At 34.3% G+C, this 15,484-nt stretch overlaps 2 protein-coding genes and 1 long non-coding RNA gene across 6 annotated transcripts in view; 2 read left to right on the plus strand and 1 right to left on the minus strand.

Annotated features, from left to right (window-relative positions):
* The window catches only part of LOC119071496, a 29,996-nt gene extending 24,037 nt beyond the window's left edge, over positions 1 to 5,959 (plus strand). Inside the window, exon 3 of the long non-coding RNA XR_005086675.1 lies at positions 5,949 to 5,959. This is a non-coding gene — a long non-coding RNA (uncharacterized LOC119071496). The remainder of the gene's footprint in view (positions 1 to 5,948) is intronic.
* LOC119071421 (protein trachealess) overlaps positions 1 to 15,484 on the minus strand; it is a 102,238-nt gene that overhangs the window by 81,009 nt on the left and 5,745 nt on the right. For all 4 annotated transcript variants that reach the window (XM_037176330.1, XM_037176299.1, XM_037176313.1 and 1 more), the window contains exon 2: positions 2,538 to 2,570. In XM_037176330.1, coding sequence (XP_037032225.1) covers positions 2,538 to 2,570 — 33 coding nt within the window. The remainder of the gene's footprint in view (positions 1 to 2,537; positions 2,571 to 15,484) is intronic.
* On the plus strand, positions 9,804 to 11,278 carry LOC119071493. The gene is made up of 5 exons (XM_037176351.1): positions 9,804 to 10,143; positions 10,200 to 10,350; positions 10,422 to 10,520; positions 10,577 to 10,864; positions 10,921 to 11,278. Exons 1-5 carry the CDS (start codon positions 9,872 to 9,874, stop codon positions 11,029 to 11,031), a joined length of 921 nt encoding a protein of 306 aa, XP_037032246.1. The 5' UTR covers positions 9,804 to 9,871; the 3' UTR covers positions 11,032 to 11,278.

A 15,484-nucleotide genomic window follows, 5' to 3' on the forward strand; every position in this document is an offset into this window, starting at 1 on the left:
TTGTTATTCGAAAGAGGAGTTTTTAGAATGTACCCTGAGAGGGCAAGTACGTAAGTGTAATTCGTAAGTGTACTCACTCACCTCTGTCCAAAATGTGCATAACTTTTTGCATAACTTCCAAATCGTCAAAAAATATTTTGGATCGAGGTGAACAATTTACTATTACACATATCTGCCTTGGACGGTTGTTCTCAGGAACCTCTTGTATACCACGAAATTACCTAAAAAACGACAGTCGAAGACAGACAGGTAAATGAGTAAATACTAAAACATTAGCCTGCTAAAACCACACAAAGCCTAGTACTCAGTTTGAGGGATTCTTTTGAAAAACAGCCTACCGAAATCGGATGCATTTTCCAGTGGACTTTTTTATATGTGCCTAGAAAGGACTTCGACCCTAGAAGCCAAAACCACTTTCAAAAAAATTCTTCGAAGCTTGTGTGGCTGGTAAAAGGTGAACAAGAACCGAAAAATTGCAATTTTCTTACAAAAATTTCACCAGTTCACGAGCCGTAATCTCATGTACTATTGAGCCGAATAGAGACTTATTGGTTTCAAAATTCATCCGCACTGAAATATGTACAGTTAAAGTTTTCAACCGAATCTTACACTGTTCTTACGTAAAGCGTACATGGTCGTGTGGGGTATCATTTGAAAGGTAATTTTAAGTGCTTTTGTAAATGTTTACAGTAGAAGAAAAATAAGAAACTGGCAATACAATCCAATCAATGCTATTTATCCCACATGCATTACCAATGTTAAGATATTTACGTATGTATTATAACTTGTAAATCGCATGTGGACTAAATAACATCGTTTGGATTGTATTCGTTGAAAAAACCGAAATCTATTTTTCTTCGACTTTAAGATTGAAGTTTAGTTTAAGATGTTGTCCAAATTGAAACGGAATTCATTGTTACACAAGTGTGGCTATTGTACCTTTTCAAATATTGAATTTTCCTGTTGAATGTTTTCTGATTTTAATGTAGATTTCTCGTGATTAGCCTTTTGAGCAACGTAAGACGTATCACGATCTAATTATTAAATCTATTACTTCTTTTGTTCAAATCATCGTCAAATGTTTGATTATAGTAGGTTACGTTAGTTGCTGTGAAAGTAATTCATTGCATGAGGTAATAATTTTGTAATGAAAGCAAACTCACAAGAGTGTTTTTGAGGAATAAGCTTCGTCAACTGTCTTTCCAACAAGTGCTTCGGCAACTGTATTTAGTTTGTACGCATATTGGAGCCAAAGGCGCGTTTGCGAGTATCACAAAGTTGTTTCCGAAGTATTGAGGTGCGTAGCAGTATCTAATGTATTCTGCATTACTACATTTCCCATATGAAATTTGATTTACACACAGGAAAATTTAGAAAAAATAACCGAAAGTAGTCAACATATGCAAATTGATCATTTTCGCAGGGGACAAATTATAATGTAATAGTCAACTTTCGCAAGGGGCTGTAGTAAAAATCTATTACTTCATTTACTTTAACATACATTTTTACTATTTTTCTTCACACAGTAAGCCGAAACCATCACTTATTTTCATTATTTCTGTCGATAGCACATGACTAGCTATTTCAAGGCATTTGTTTCTACAATTGTTACGGGATTTTCCAATATATTACAAGCCTGTATTCGTGTTGCCTTAACTACCGCGCAACTGACATTGACTCATTTAAATACGTATCTGCATATCCATACAACATTCGAAATTAAAATTGTAAAATGCAATTTATTCATAACATCGTCCAATGCACACAAAATATTTGACAATTCCCAAATTGATCCAATTACGACTGGTAAAGAAACTAACGAAAACTTCACATTTTTCTTATTAAATTCTTCGACGCAATATTCAATTTGCACACAATGTACAATGTACTTGTGATTGCGATCCCTCTTTATTCTTTTTTAACCAGAATAATGTTTATATAAACTATCCGGAGTTGGTTCAAGTTATTTCTCTTTAAAAAAAAAAGAAAAGAAAAGAAAGATTTTCGTTGCAACATTGTGAATTGTTTTTGTGGACTGTGCGTTTGGTTTACTGTATGTTACGATGATTTGGTTGATTTTCAGTGCGATTTCATTTTATGTTAACCATTTAATTTCCATGATAAGTACATCCAGTGATGGTATGATTGCGACGATGGGCTTTTGCATGAGTATGTATATCACATGAATTCGAATGGTGAAGTGTGCACGCATATGATTTTCTATTTATGTAGATTGAATGGAAACAATTTTTTTTTTTTTTTTCGTTTTGCGTTGAAGTTATTCAATATGGTAATTCAGTATTATGATCCAACGATTCCGTCCAATTATTTTAGTTAAATATTTTATATGTTTTACCAAACAGTGAGCTTATTTATCGATATACCTCAAGTAGCTTGTGCTATTACATTTCTTTGCATTTGAGTGGGAGTTGCGAGTGTGCAATTTATTTTATCAATTGGATTTACTTATCACATCACACAACTTTGTATGTATCAATGTATAACGGTCTTACTATATATACAACAAATTCACTCACCTATCTGTCCAGCAGAGGGCATCGTCTCGATATCTGGAAATAAATAAATTTGTTTCAGTCATTTAAAGGTTTCCGAAAGCTCAGTCATTCAGATCTATACGTATAGGAACATTCACGCTACTAGTTCTAACGTTATTATAAACACAAAATGCCAATATTTTGATAACCACAAATTTAAAACCTTCCTATAAACCGACTAAACATGCAATTATGATGAAATAATTGCCAATATCGACGAGACGGACACAAATTATGTTCCAGTAAATCTTGAAAAATATATATGAAAAAAAAAACGAATAAACAACAAACTATCGATCCATTAACGTGATCGTCATCTTATACACTCGTATCATAAAACACAGCAAAATGTTCAGTTCTTTTATTTTTTGCAACAAAAAAAAGAAGTTTTATATCGGTCCAGAGTAGTCTTATGCACTGAAATGGGATTTGATGAAAGGAAGAAGCAATTTATTTGTTATTTAGTTCTTTTACATTCTGCTATATTTAAGCAATTACCAGGTTTAGAAACGAAAAAGGGTTCCCAGGATTGAAATAACTGATGCAATTAAGAAGATGCTACATTTGTATGATCAGTTGATACCATTGTGTTTTGTTGGTGTTTCGATTTAACAATAGTTTTATTGAACGTTTCACGGTTCGGGTTTCATAAAAACGTCTATTATCTACCCTCTCTCGTTTTGACATGGGTGATTCAAATTTTCTCCCTGAATTGTTATCTTCGTTTTGTTTTAAAAAATTGTTTAACGGTCAATCACACCGAGCACGTTTGAAAAGCTTTGTGTGCACCTCTGGAAGAAAATTGAAAGCTCAAAGGATTCGCTGTCCTCGCTCCCTTCTGCCGCAAAACTTCGATCTTAATTTCATGTTTTCTTCCTTTGGTAAACAAGTCATTTTCTTTTCTCCGCTGAAACTTTGAAAGACTTTCTCGAGTGACTTGTGGCCCGTCGCTACACTTTGTACAAAAACAACCCCCTTATAATCCACTTTTCATCTTCTTTTTACCCTCGGTGAACCAATGACTATTTCATATGTCCGGTGTGATTAACCTTATTTTTTCACTCTGGTCGCAAAACCTCACTCTTGTTGAAGTTTTCTATTTACAAATAACTTGATAATTTAACGAATCGCCATCTTCGACCTGATCTAGCTTCCATCTTACTTGACAGTGCCTATCGCTTGAAAGCATTCTGTCAAGAAGACTTTGTTAAAACAGAGAAAAGAAAAAGTGGGAATATGGCGTCATCTTTTATTACACCGTGCCAGTAACTTTTCTATCAGTTGAGGATATATCATTTGAGAATGTAAAAAATCGATATTTTTCACGGAACATTTAGTATTCCAACATTCGTAAAATTTGCGTCACATTAAGGCAAAGCGTAGACTGTGTGGATACTACAATATTCAGGCTCTGCCTGAATACTGTTAAAACTATCCTTTTTACAAAGGACAGCCAACGTATCGCGATGTACTCAATAAATCTTTTACTTCTTTTGTTAAATGTGTCATCTAACCTTAGATATAAAATCTTTTACTTCAATCGCTTCAACATATCTTTTGCTTTATAAGACCTTACTTAACAGAGGTCACCTCTTACTTTTGGCGTTGCTGTCGATAACAGATTATTAGCCGCTTCTAAAAGGACAACAAGTCACCAACACCATTTAGCACGATTTATTTTCTGACGCAACTGTTATTAATCATAATTGCTTCTTTTTCACTTGACATTAAATTTATTGGTAAAAATTAAAATCAATCAACTTTCAAAAGACAATTGAACATTTTTCTGAAATTGATTCGATTGCGACTGTGGCAATGAAATTTTAAGCGAAGCCAGAAGAAACAACAAAATTCAATAAGAAATTACAAAACTCGGTATTGTTTCATGTAATGTTAAAATTTAATCGCAAAAACTATTTGTCCTTTTAAGGTATAATCATTTCACCAGTCATAATTGTATTGACGAAATGACAAAAACTGCTGGAAACCAGTTGTTCAACATTTTTACAACTGAAGAGAATCGAAGGGAAAAATATTTTCGCTGTGAACGCGAAGACAATATTGAACGTTTATCATTTTTAATGAGAATTAGTGTTTATATAACCGATCAAAATCACTTTGTTGAACGTACGATTGTGTTTTGAGGTAAATACTTTTTGCTGTCATCTGTATATAATAATGGTAGCCTTCTGAAACAACAACAATGAATATCCCTTAAGACTTTAGTTTCTGTACGGTTTCTATCTAAAAAACGAGCCGTCAGAACAGTCGGAGCGTTTGCTGCGACTGAGCCCCGTACAAACCCGTACATCCATTGCGCATGTGACCCTAGTTCGTCCGTCGCCCTACTCTTACCGTAAGTCTACTGCGGCCGTAAACGTCGGTAAAGTAAAATTCTTATGAAATGTGTACGTCTTAAAAATTGCGCATAGCGCAATTACGAAGCTTCGTACGACGTTCCTTTCAAATGTAACACAAACTACACTTCTCACTGATCAGTGACTTTGTAATTATCATTTTCATCGATTTATATTGTTTTTACAAAAATCCAAAATGGCGGCCGACGGCCATTTTGTTAGGAGGTGGAATAGTACGGCTGCTTTACATTCGTTAGTATCTTTCAAACAAAAAAAAACATGAAATTCGGTCACATTTTACTTGAGATATTAACGAAAAACCACCACCTTCACTGTACGGCCGAGTAGCCACATATAAGCTCACTCCAAGAGACCTAGCTCACGCTCCGGTAAACCGAATTTCATAAACTTTTTTTCCCGGATTGATACCTATATACCTATATAATAAAGCAAAATCTATCTAAGTCCGTTCAAATTTGGCCAGCCTACAAACGGCTTGCCGCCCTGTACCTAGTTCACACCAAGGGGTCTAACTCACGAGTCGGTCATCCGATTTCCATAAACTTTTTTTTCGTCGATCGGTATTGTAAATACCTTTCATTTGACGTATCACTTACAAGTGTAGCCTTTAAACGGCCAGAGATATCTTCGGAAAATGTTAAATCACTCGGGAGAGGTCGACCCAAAATCGCTCATCTTCGAACTTAGCCTCACTATTTTGACTATCTTTCAGGGATTTTTTTTTTTTTTAATTGGATTTGATTTACTCAAGATATCGACGTGACAGACGGACGGACAGATGGACAAAATTTTTATTGCGGATTCGTCATCTATGAACATAGGCAAACACTTTGCCCTTACCGTCTGCTTCGAATTCCATCAATTACACACGGCATCGCAATCCTATAAGCCCCTTCGTACTTCGTACGGGGCTAAAAATAGTCGTTGTTAAGTTCTCATAATTTCTTTCCTACGCCTTAGACTGTTGTAAAATCAAAATTCGAAATAGCCATTTTCCTAACAAGTGTTTGCAAAGCTGACATTAAAAGCACCTCGCAACACAAACCTCTTCAAGACATAAATTAAAAAGTGATAGTTACGTGATTACCACCATTCTTTACTGTGTCAAAATTTGTTTGTACTGAACTGTCCAGTTTCAGTACTTTACTGAGATGTCTGATACAACTCATGCTTGAATTGTGTTGACGCAAGAAAATTTACAGTTTCATCAGACGAAGCGCGAAATATGTATGTTACACTAGCAGTTCTGCCCCTTAACATAATTACATAAATGGCACTAAAAATCCTATAAATTTCCGGTTCGAAGTTCCAAGGTAAAACCGTATAAATCGTGGTAAAGCAGTTTTGTTTTTGTGCAATCACCATCAAATCTCAATTTTACGCATTCACTCGTTTGATCACTTTCAGTTTCATCTTCTTTGCTATTGTCAAATTAATAACAAAACAGCAGAAAGAATGAAAAGATACAAATTCCAACCCGTATGTTTACCAAATTAATTAATAAATTGTTTTGAAAGAAAAGATAGAAATGTTCAAAAATGAAAATTGATAGTGAAGGCAATTCTATCTAAATTTCACTGATGAAGTCTGTGTAGTAATAAATTCTACGTTCATCCGCCACTCGTAAAAACCTAAGAATCATCTTGTTCCACCAAAGTGTAAGTGAAGTATAAGATCCAGTATTTTATAGAAACAATATTTTGAAGGCGAATATGGGTCATCTTCGTTAAGGCCAACACACAGCTACAATCGGTTAAAACCGGTGGTAACAATAGAAATATCATATTCCCAACTGACACTAGATGCTAGTGTGTGTTGGCCTTTAATCATTCACTCATCTGGAAAACTGCATAGTTGATAGCAAGTCTTGTCTCAGGAACACGTCCGGTCGATTTTTCTTTCAATTGACTTCAATTTGTGAAAAGAAAGCATTAACCTATCACAAACAGAAAGAACATCACCAATTAATCTAATCTGCTACTTCGCTTGTTAAAAGTATTTTCAATTAATTGATGCAAGATCAGATCTTGTACTTCATTAGTTTAAACATACATTTTGATATAAGTAAAGCATTAGACTAAATACATCGCTTATTATTGTTGTCACTGTCGCTACAGATGGAATATCCATTACATAGAACCTTGAGCTTTTCCTAGAACTAGTTTTATTGAATCGCGAATGCATCAAGTAAATCGAAATCATATTGCTTGAGGCAGTTTGACTTAGCGAAATCAAAAAAACAAAAATCCATTTAACTGACCCATCTAGACCATCAATTTTGTTGAATCTCTTCATTTTCTTTAATTGCAATTGTTCATCAGCGCTCGCACAAGACATTAACATAACTCCACACCACATTAGCAAAGAAATACGTGATTGATCTTCCTTTTTTTTCTCTTTTCCTTCCAACGCATTCATGCATCAGCTGCAAATCGAAATGTACAAAACGCAAAATGTTATTTACGTATACACAAACATTATGTATCCGATAAAACATAAAAAATATGTTGTGCATACGGGTCGTACGCATACGAGACCATATCATTCGTCTCTCTGTTGACCGAATAAAAAAATATCCAATAATGTTGACGGATAGCTGTCCAAACCAAAAATCATCGACCTTGGTGGAATTCGATCGAATACGCAATCCCAGCGAACAGTAATAATCCACCATCGAACCACTGGACTGTCTCTCTGTTCTATAACCACACAATTTCAATGAAATTTATTTTTATATTATATATCTCTGCTGCCTTCGACTAAAAGTTTAAAACTGGAGATCGATTGTATGCGAGACTCAATCGATCGGTCGGCTATATTTCTTTGTTGTTATATTTTTTAAATAATGCAAAAATGCCGCTTCCAACTTATAGGGTGACATTTTATCGATGCTGATACTCCACATTATAGAAATTTCTTAATAAACGGTTTTCAATGTTTATAATGGTTGTAAAGAATTTTCGTGATTTATCTGTTGAATGTTTTATCTGTTGATGAGATCGGACTTCTTCTTCTTCTTCTTTTTTGTTTTGCGTTTACTCGATCGAAGAATTAATAAAAACAAGTGTACGCCATGCAGTAACATGGATTTAATGTGTTGATAAGAATCGGTAAGTGCATTTGCGGGGCTTTCTTAGAAAACGATTATGATCTGTGACAAGGAAAGCCAATCAATAGGAACTTGAGTTTGATGAGTGAGATTAGTTCATGCACCAACAAATTGACGACATGCTTCACATACAAGTTTTTAGGTCATCCAACTGTTAAACATAAATTAATATCACAATGAACGTACATGATCCATAACTTCTTTCCTGCATCAATGTGTCAACTATTGCAACCATTTCGCAACAGTACCCCACTAACCACCCTATGATGTATCTCATATAAAATTAAGTTTTTAATGTGTATACGTTGCCAAAGACGAAAAAAAAACAATTGGAACTTTTTCGGTTCAAATTTTCAGACATCGATTATTCGCAATATATTGATCAGGTATCGATCAAATTGGACAGGCTGCGTTTTTTTTATTCATTTACCTGCAACAATGTTTTGAAATTAACTTTGGAAAATATTATTTGAATGCAGAAAGACCCGTTGATCATGTACGCGCACTCATCAATTTTATGATTCTATCCAGTGAAAACCGGTGGAAATGTTATCGAAAGATACCTATCTAACGAGGTATATTCTGTTAATTATTTGCTGGTAGTGATATAGGGCTATGCGGTAAAGATCAGTTGGCAAGTGTGATGGTTCAGCCCTAGCAATGTACATTAATTTTCCTGGTGGGACAGTGAATAATATAAGATTATCGATACATGAGACGGACAATCGAGGCTTGCCGAGATTGCCTCTCATATATCGATATCCTTTTTTATCATATGAGCGAAAACGAGACAACAACAGTTGCATTTGTCAATAATTACCGATTTATCCTTCTACACAAATATACGTGACGTCACAACATGACGCGAGTATGATAAAACGGCATACATTTGGATGCTATGAAGCAAGCCATTAATTCCAGATCAATTTGTGTGCTTCAAGCAACTCGCTTTGGATACTGTTGTTTTGACTCGTGTATTTGCATATCCTAGCCTCCGACTTGGCCGAGTCAGATATGCAACCTCTACACGTCTACACTTGTCAAAATAACAATTTCCGAAGCTTGTCGCTATAACACAAAATTCTGAGTTCGACTAGTGTCACAAAATTGATCCCTCTTGTAATGAATTACTTCCGTTGCATCCAAAATAATCTACTATTTTAGAGTCACAAACAGTGATGAAAAGTCAACTTTACTACACGCCAGGGACTATCTTTGAGCAAATTTTTGAGAATTTTGAGAATTCTTTGAGAAATTTGAGAAATATTTCTTTAAATTTCTCAAAATTTTACAAAATATTTTTCTTATTCTTCTGAATAAAATTTAGGAAAATTTACTTTCTAACGATGTAGACAATATATTAAACGTTTTAGGAACTGATTTAGACAGCCAGTTTTGATAAATACTTGAAAACTGAATATCGAAGGCTTTAATAACTTCTTCTTACTCATTTTCGACTGTAAGAGTTCTCTGGTTACTTTTTTGCCTGTCTGCACATACAATTACATTGTTAAACCGTGTTTTACGCTTTAAAAAATGTGAGAAATTGAGAAATTTGAGATTTTTTTGAGAATTTTGCGAAATCCGATTTCCCAAAAATAGTCCCTGCCACACGCTGTCATGAAAAGTAAATTATAATCCCCAACGTCAATAATTTAAGTCTAAATTAATAAGCTATGAATCGAAAAGCTACTCGTCCTGTGCATTGACATACACTTAAGAAATTTTTATTTTCTGGCTAGTCTGCCAATAAATTGAAACTTCAATCAAGTTATGGTGTTCAGACAGTAAATAAGTAAATTTCTTAATGACAAAATTCTAAGTGAAAAATGCATTCTAAAGAATCTCATAAAAAATCAATTGCCTCTCGAAGCAAGTCAATTGAAGAATTCATTGTAAATGCGGGATTATCTGAATCTGAAGTTATATCAAAACAGAAACGTAAACCACCTCAACCTGAATCTGACAAAATCGATCAAGAGGAAGCAAACGCTAATTTCAACGAATCTGAATCCACCACTAATTCCGATGATGAATCAATAGTTTCGGAGTCTAACAACGAACATACAAATTGGTGGAAACAATCATTGACTACATATGCGTTAGTATCCCATTAATTCTAATCGATTGAAACAATATAAAAATGGAAAGTTTCAGTTTCAATTTACCAATTGTTCGGGCCAACTTGGCCAGACTAGTTTATACCGACGAAGCAATTATTGATGATCATAAATTTATGATGAACTTGCGTACCAGCGTGTGGTATGATTTTGATGAAAAGCTGACTGAGAGAGTAAAGAAACGTGAGGTTAGCTGACTCATAGTTTCACATACCTGTTCATTCGCTACCGGAGTGAGGACTAATCTGTAATTTTATAGGCCAAGGAAATCGAACGAACAAAACAACTTATTTTAAAGTGCAAATACAATGCGTACAATTGTCCGAAGAAGCTGATACCGTTACATAGTGATGTTTTGGTATTAACTGTTTTTCCGAACATCGGATGATTCAATAACATCGCGATTCATTACAGGCTTTAGATCTACCACATGAACCAACCAAATTAGGTAAATCTTTGCAAACGGCTAAGTTGCCACCATACAATGGTCCAGTTTTCCATATAAATCGAAAGTCAAACGCAACGATACGGTCAAGACGCAATAAGATAAGGACAATTCGAGGAACGAACTTTGAAAATCTGATGCGTCTCGTTTCTAAGGACTTGGAGCTGTCCGAAAAGTTGAAATATGATGAGAACAGGGCAATCCAACAAAAAATCAAAACGATTCACGACATCGAGATTAAGAAGAAGCACTCAAAGGTTTGTGGTTCTGTCTTCGTCAAATGGTGCTACGATTGAGTTTTGTTTGCTTTTAGCACTTTTCGTTTATTGCAAAAATGGTGAAAAAGGTGAAGTCGATGTTCAAACGCGAAGTCAATGCAAAAGAAGGGGTCAAAAAGTCAATATGTGGCCGGCCTGTGAACTAATGTAGAGTTGGTAATCAATAACGGACGACAGAAAGACCTAGGAAAATGGATCTGTCTGACTATTAAAATATAATGATGCACCACACAGCCATTTTCATTAAGCGGTAGGTATACCTCACCAACCGTGACTATCCCATAAGACTTATGATGGACTCCGATTATTCCATTTATTTCGAAGCGAAATATAACTACATTTTCTTCTCATGCACAGACGATTTACTACACACATCTATCATTCAACAACAAATTAACCAGAATTAACGCAACGACTAGTTTTTGTTTGGTGCACACCTTGTTTTACCAATTTAATTCCTCTTCTCATTCCTGATTGCATTTATCGACGAGAGAGATAACTTTTTTTTTTATCTGTATATGAAACGAAATGTGTTATGCGTGTGCAGTCGATGCATATTGGCTTTTATCCTCATGCGATTTGTGTTCATCGAACACAACTAATTGGAATCAAAAAAAGAGTAAAAATTTCTGTTTCATTTTTTTAATTTATGGATGAAAATGTTCAGTTGGAGACATTTGGCTTTCGGTTTTTATTAGAATGTGTGTGTGCCGAACAACAACAGTTTACAACTGGAAACTTATATCGAAAGGTTGAGTGAAACTGATAAGCAACTTACCAATAGAGTATTTCGCACACAATGAAACCTAAGCCACACATCATCCGAACCTCATAAAATTCTCATTTCCATCAGCATAAATATGGAAGGATGTCTATTGTGTATATAAATGGTGAACCATATATATACACAAAGTACCACTACACTGCTACGCTGCATAATATAACAAGGAATTTTTCAGATTCACATTTTATATATTGATAACGCATAGCAGAAAATTCATTAATATTCTGCATACGCTGTTTAGGTGAGCTTCACCAGATGCCACTATTATCCGAAATTATATAATAAGTTGAGATCGCGTGCTGCATATCAAATATTTGCTTTTTGAAAAATTCAAATAAACAGACGAAAAAAAAAGTTTAAAATATTTTGATGGTAAAAACGGAATGCACCATTTTATAATAACAATTTTTTTTTTGTTGCTCTCTGTTTAGCTTTTTTCGCAACTTTACATAACAATGTGTGAAGGAGGGTGTTATTCGCAGGTCGGTTGTTCTGCTTACCATAACAATGTAACTTTTTCCCATTTTGATGAGAGTTTATTTTGGTTTATTCACATGATGTGATCAATATATTCTTATTGGGATAGTTATGCATCTTAAGTAGAACCCAATTAATTTGATAGCTTCATTTTGAGTTTGACAAGAGATCGATGTTCCCAGTCAATAACAACTACACTTGTCGAAAAACAGTTGCCGAAACAAGTTGCTGAAAAATACACGAATGAGTTTGAGAGAATCACAAAATTGTTTCCGAAGTAATGAAGAACGCACGTTTCCGTGTTAGTGGTGTGTGTGACATAATTTTTCAATGAATTTCGGGTCATAATTCCTCTAGGTAGTCTACCTCCATGGAAGGACGAAACAGCATCAAATCTATTCTGATTTACTACCTGCCATGTAAAAAGTGATTTCGACATATGAAAATGAAAGAAAGACCAAAAATAGTCCATATGTAATGGATCATTGTCCTAGGGGGCAAATAGTTATGTAATGGTCAACTTTCGAATAGGGCAAATAGTAAAAATAAATTGCAGTATGCCCCTAAAACCTTCCGATGTTTTTTACCCGAAACGCACAGTAGCCAATTATTTTTCGGGGCGGGAAATCGTATTATCAAAAGACAAGTTTTTTCAGTTGGAAATATAAATTTTCATGGGCTCGTTGTGTTCTGCGGGGAGAAAATAGAACTTTTCTCGTTCGAACTGTCACTTTGTCTATGTTTTCGAAAATCGATGTTGTGAATCGATGCTTTCGTCTCGTGTAGAAAAACGGCAAAACACAACATGCACGTATGAAAACCGTTGTGGAAAATTCCAACTCGAGTGAAATTGTGGTCCTCGCTTCGCAGTAATCAACATACTTCAAGCATTAGTGGTAGTCTAAATATAGTACTAAAACTAGACTATAAACAAATGGACTGTTATCGAACTTGTTCTGATATTGTTTTGCGGCTTTACTGTCTACATTTTGTGTAAAACAAGTATAAATTTAAAAAAAAAAACATTTCAAAGAATTCCGCAAAGATTTGCTTACATTTACATAATTTTCCAAAAGACCAACACACGACCAAACATTACGTATTTTAGTACGTAACGTACCAGCGCCTATATTCACGAAAATATTTTCACGAATTTTCTCAAATTTTCACGATTTTCTCAAATTTTTGTGAATTTTCGCAAAAAGTTTTTTGTTAAAAGAGAAAATCGCGAAAATTTGAGAAAATTCGTGAAAATATTTTCGTGAATATAGGCACTGGTTCGTTATTTACTAAAATACGTAATAATGTTCTAAATCTCCTGTCTGGGTATAATTAATCTTAGGTTGTAACCTAAATCAAATTACTAATTTGGAATGCCTGCTTTCATGTTTTTAAGTTCAGAGAAATTACCATGACCTACTTTATTACTAATTGTGTATATTGATCTTTCCTTCGCATTGGAAAAAAATTCTGAGAATATATTAATTGGATTACGAGGTAAAGCCTTGAGAGTGAGCGTCGAGCTACTTGGCCCTAGAATGATAGGGACAGGCTTTTGCATGAAGCATGCGAAGAGTAAATTTTATCCGATTTCCATAATAGTTTTAAGTACGCATTTGTAAATGTTTCATTTACAGTTTAAAAACATCCCTAATAGAAAGATGTGAACGGGAATATATAGCTTATTCAACCTAAATATTTTGTAAAAACTCCACTTTTGTTTCGATCAAATAACAAAGACGAATAGAATATCTGCCACTTATTCAAAAGCCAAGTGACAAAGTGCTACAAATCATAACACTTTAAAGCACGTGTGTTTTACAAAGAAAAGTATGTTGCCTTTAATAAGATTCCGTTCTTGTTCGCTCCCTCTTCTGCATAACAAGCATAACAATATTGCTTCACTCAAACCTGAACAGAGTACAATTACAGCTTTGTCGCCGAATCCAAACGAAAGTCTTGTTTATATGCAAATTATCTCGATACTTTATAATAAAATAAAATTGTCTTGAAAAGTGCGTTAAGTGTGCGTATAAAATATGGATATTGGGTGAGAGAAATGGTTTTTATTCTTTTTTATGTTACATACAGTGCTGTTGTAGGTAATGTTGTCGTAAAAACATTTTGGTGTTTGACAATAAAATTACTACAAAAAAAAGAAGAAAGATTTGAAATAAGGAAATATCATAATCGTAATGGGCTTCTTAAGGACTAGGCATTGTCGTAGATTTTTCTGAAAACACGCTGGAAAGATGTTTCTCCCCAAGCAATCTTCAAAAATTCATTAATCCATAAATCCATTACAACAACGTCGGAGCAGTCTTGAGAGTTAAAAAAATATTTTGCTCTGATTTGACTTTAATTTTTTTTCCATCTGAGGTTTTTCTTGTTTTACATCTTCTCCAACGTTTCGTTTCGTTGGATTAAAAGAAAATCTATTACTTCATTTTAAATCAACAAGCGACATAAAATACAAAAATTACTTCATTAGCTAAATACATAAAGGTGGCATGTTACATAAGCGAATTATAAGAAAAATGAAATTTGAATTCTTACTGCTTTCGACGCAAGTAGATCTATTTTTGTCTCAATTGATATTCCTAAATATGTTAAAACAAATTACTAAAAATATTTGAATTCATTTTTCTTATAATTTGCTAATGTAACATGCCCTCTTTTCTGTATTCCACGAACTCATCGTTTAATGTCGTTGCTACGAGATGAGGGGATATGTCCATTCCAGATGACTTCGCAGATGTTTTTTTTTGTCATGAGTTAGATACGGTAGAAAGGGAAGCACTTTTAAACAAGATGATGAATCCATTAACTATGCTGGTATTTAACCTACAACGGAATCTTGTAGTCGACAGTCATGGTATGTATCACCTCTTCTGTGAAGTGGATTCGTTGGAGTAGATCTTTCAATTTTTTCTAAACTAAAGTTAATGATTCCGGTGATAGACTTTGATATGACTGATCTCCTCTTCATTGTGTATCAATTCAGATTGCTGGATTATTGAAAGAAGTATGAGAATTGGTGTCAAATACTAGGCCAAACTCTGAACGAAAGAAGTATAACAAATGCTATGATTATATAATTGTAATACGGTTGTCGTTTCTGAAAGTTTAAATGTATAACATCGTTCGTGACCACCAACTTCTACCGTGAATCTTACGAAATAACATTTACCGTTAATAGATAAGCGTAATTCGCACGAATGCCTTCTCATGATTCAATTATCTATGACTTTAAAATTTCGAAGGTACTGCATCTAACTTGAATTTAATAAAATCAGTATACAACAATGGAGAGGCCTCTTCTGTTGATTGACGAAAGC

The sequence above is a fragment of the Bradysia coprophila genome, chromosome II (assembly GCF_014529535.1).
Source record: "Bradysia coprophila strain Holo2 chromosome II, BU_Bcop_v1, whole genome shotgun sequence".
In the NCBI taxonomy this organism is placed as follows: Eukaryota; Metazoa; Arthropoda; class Insecta; order Diptera; family Sciaridae; genus Bradysia; species Bradysia coprophila.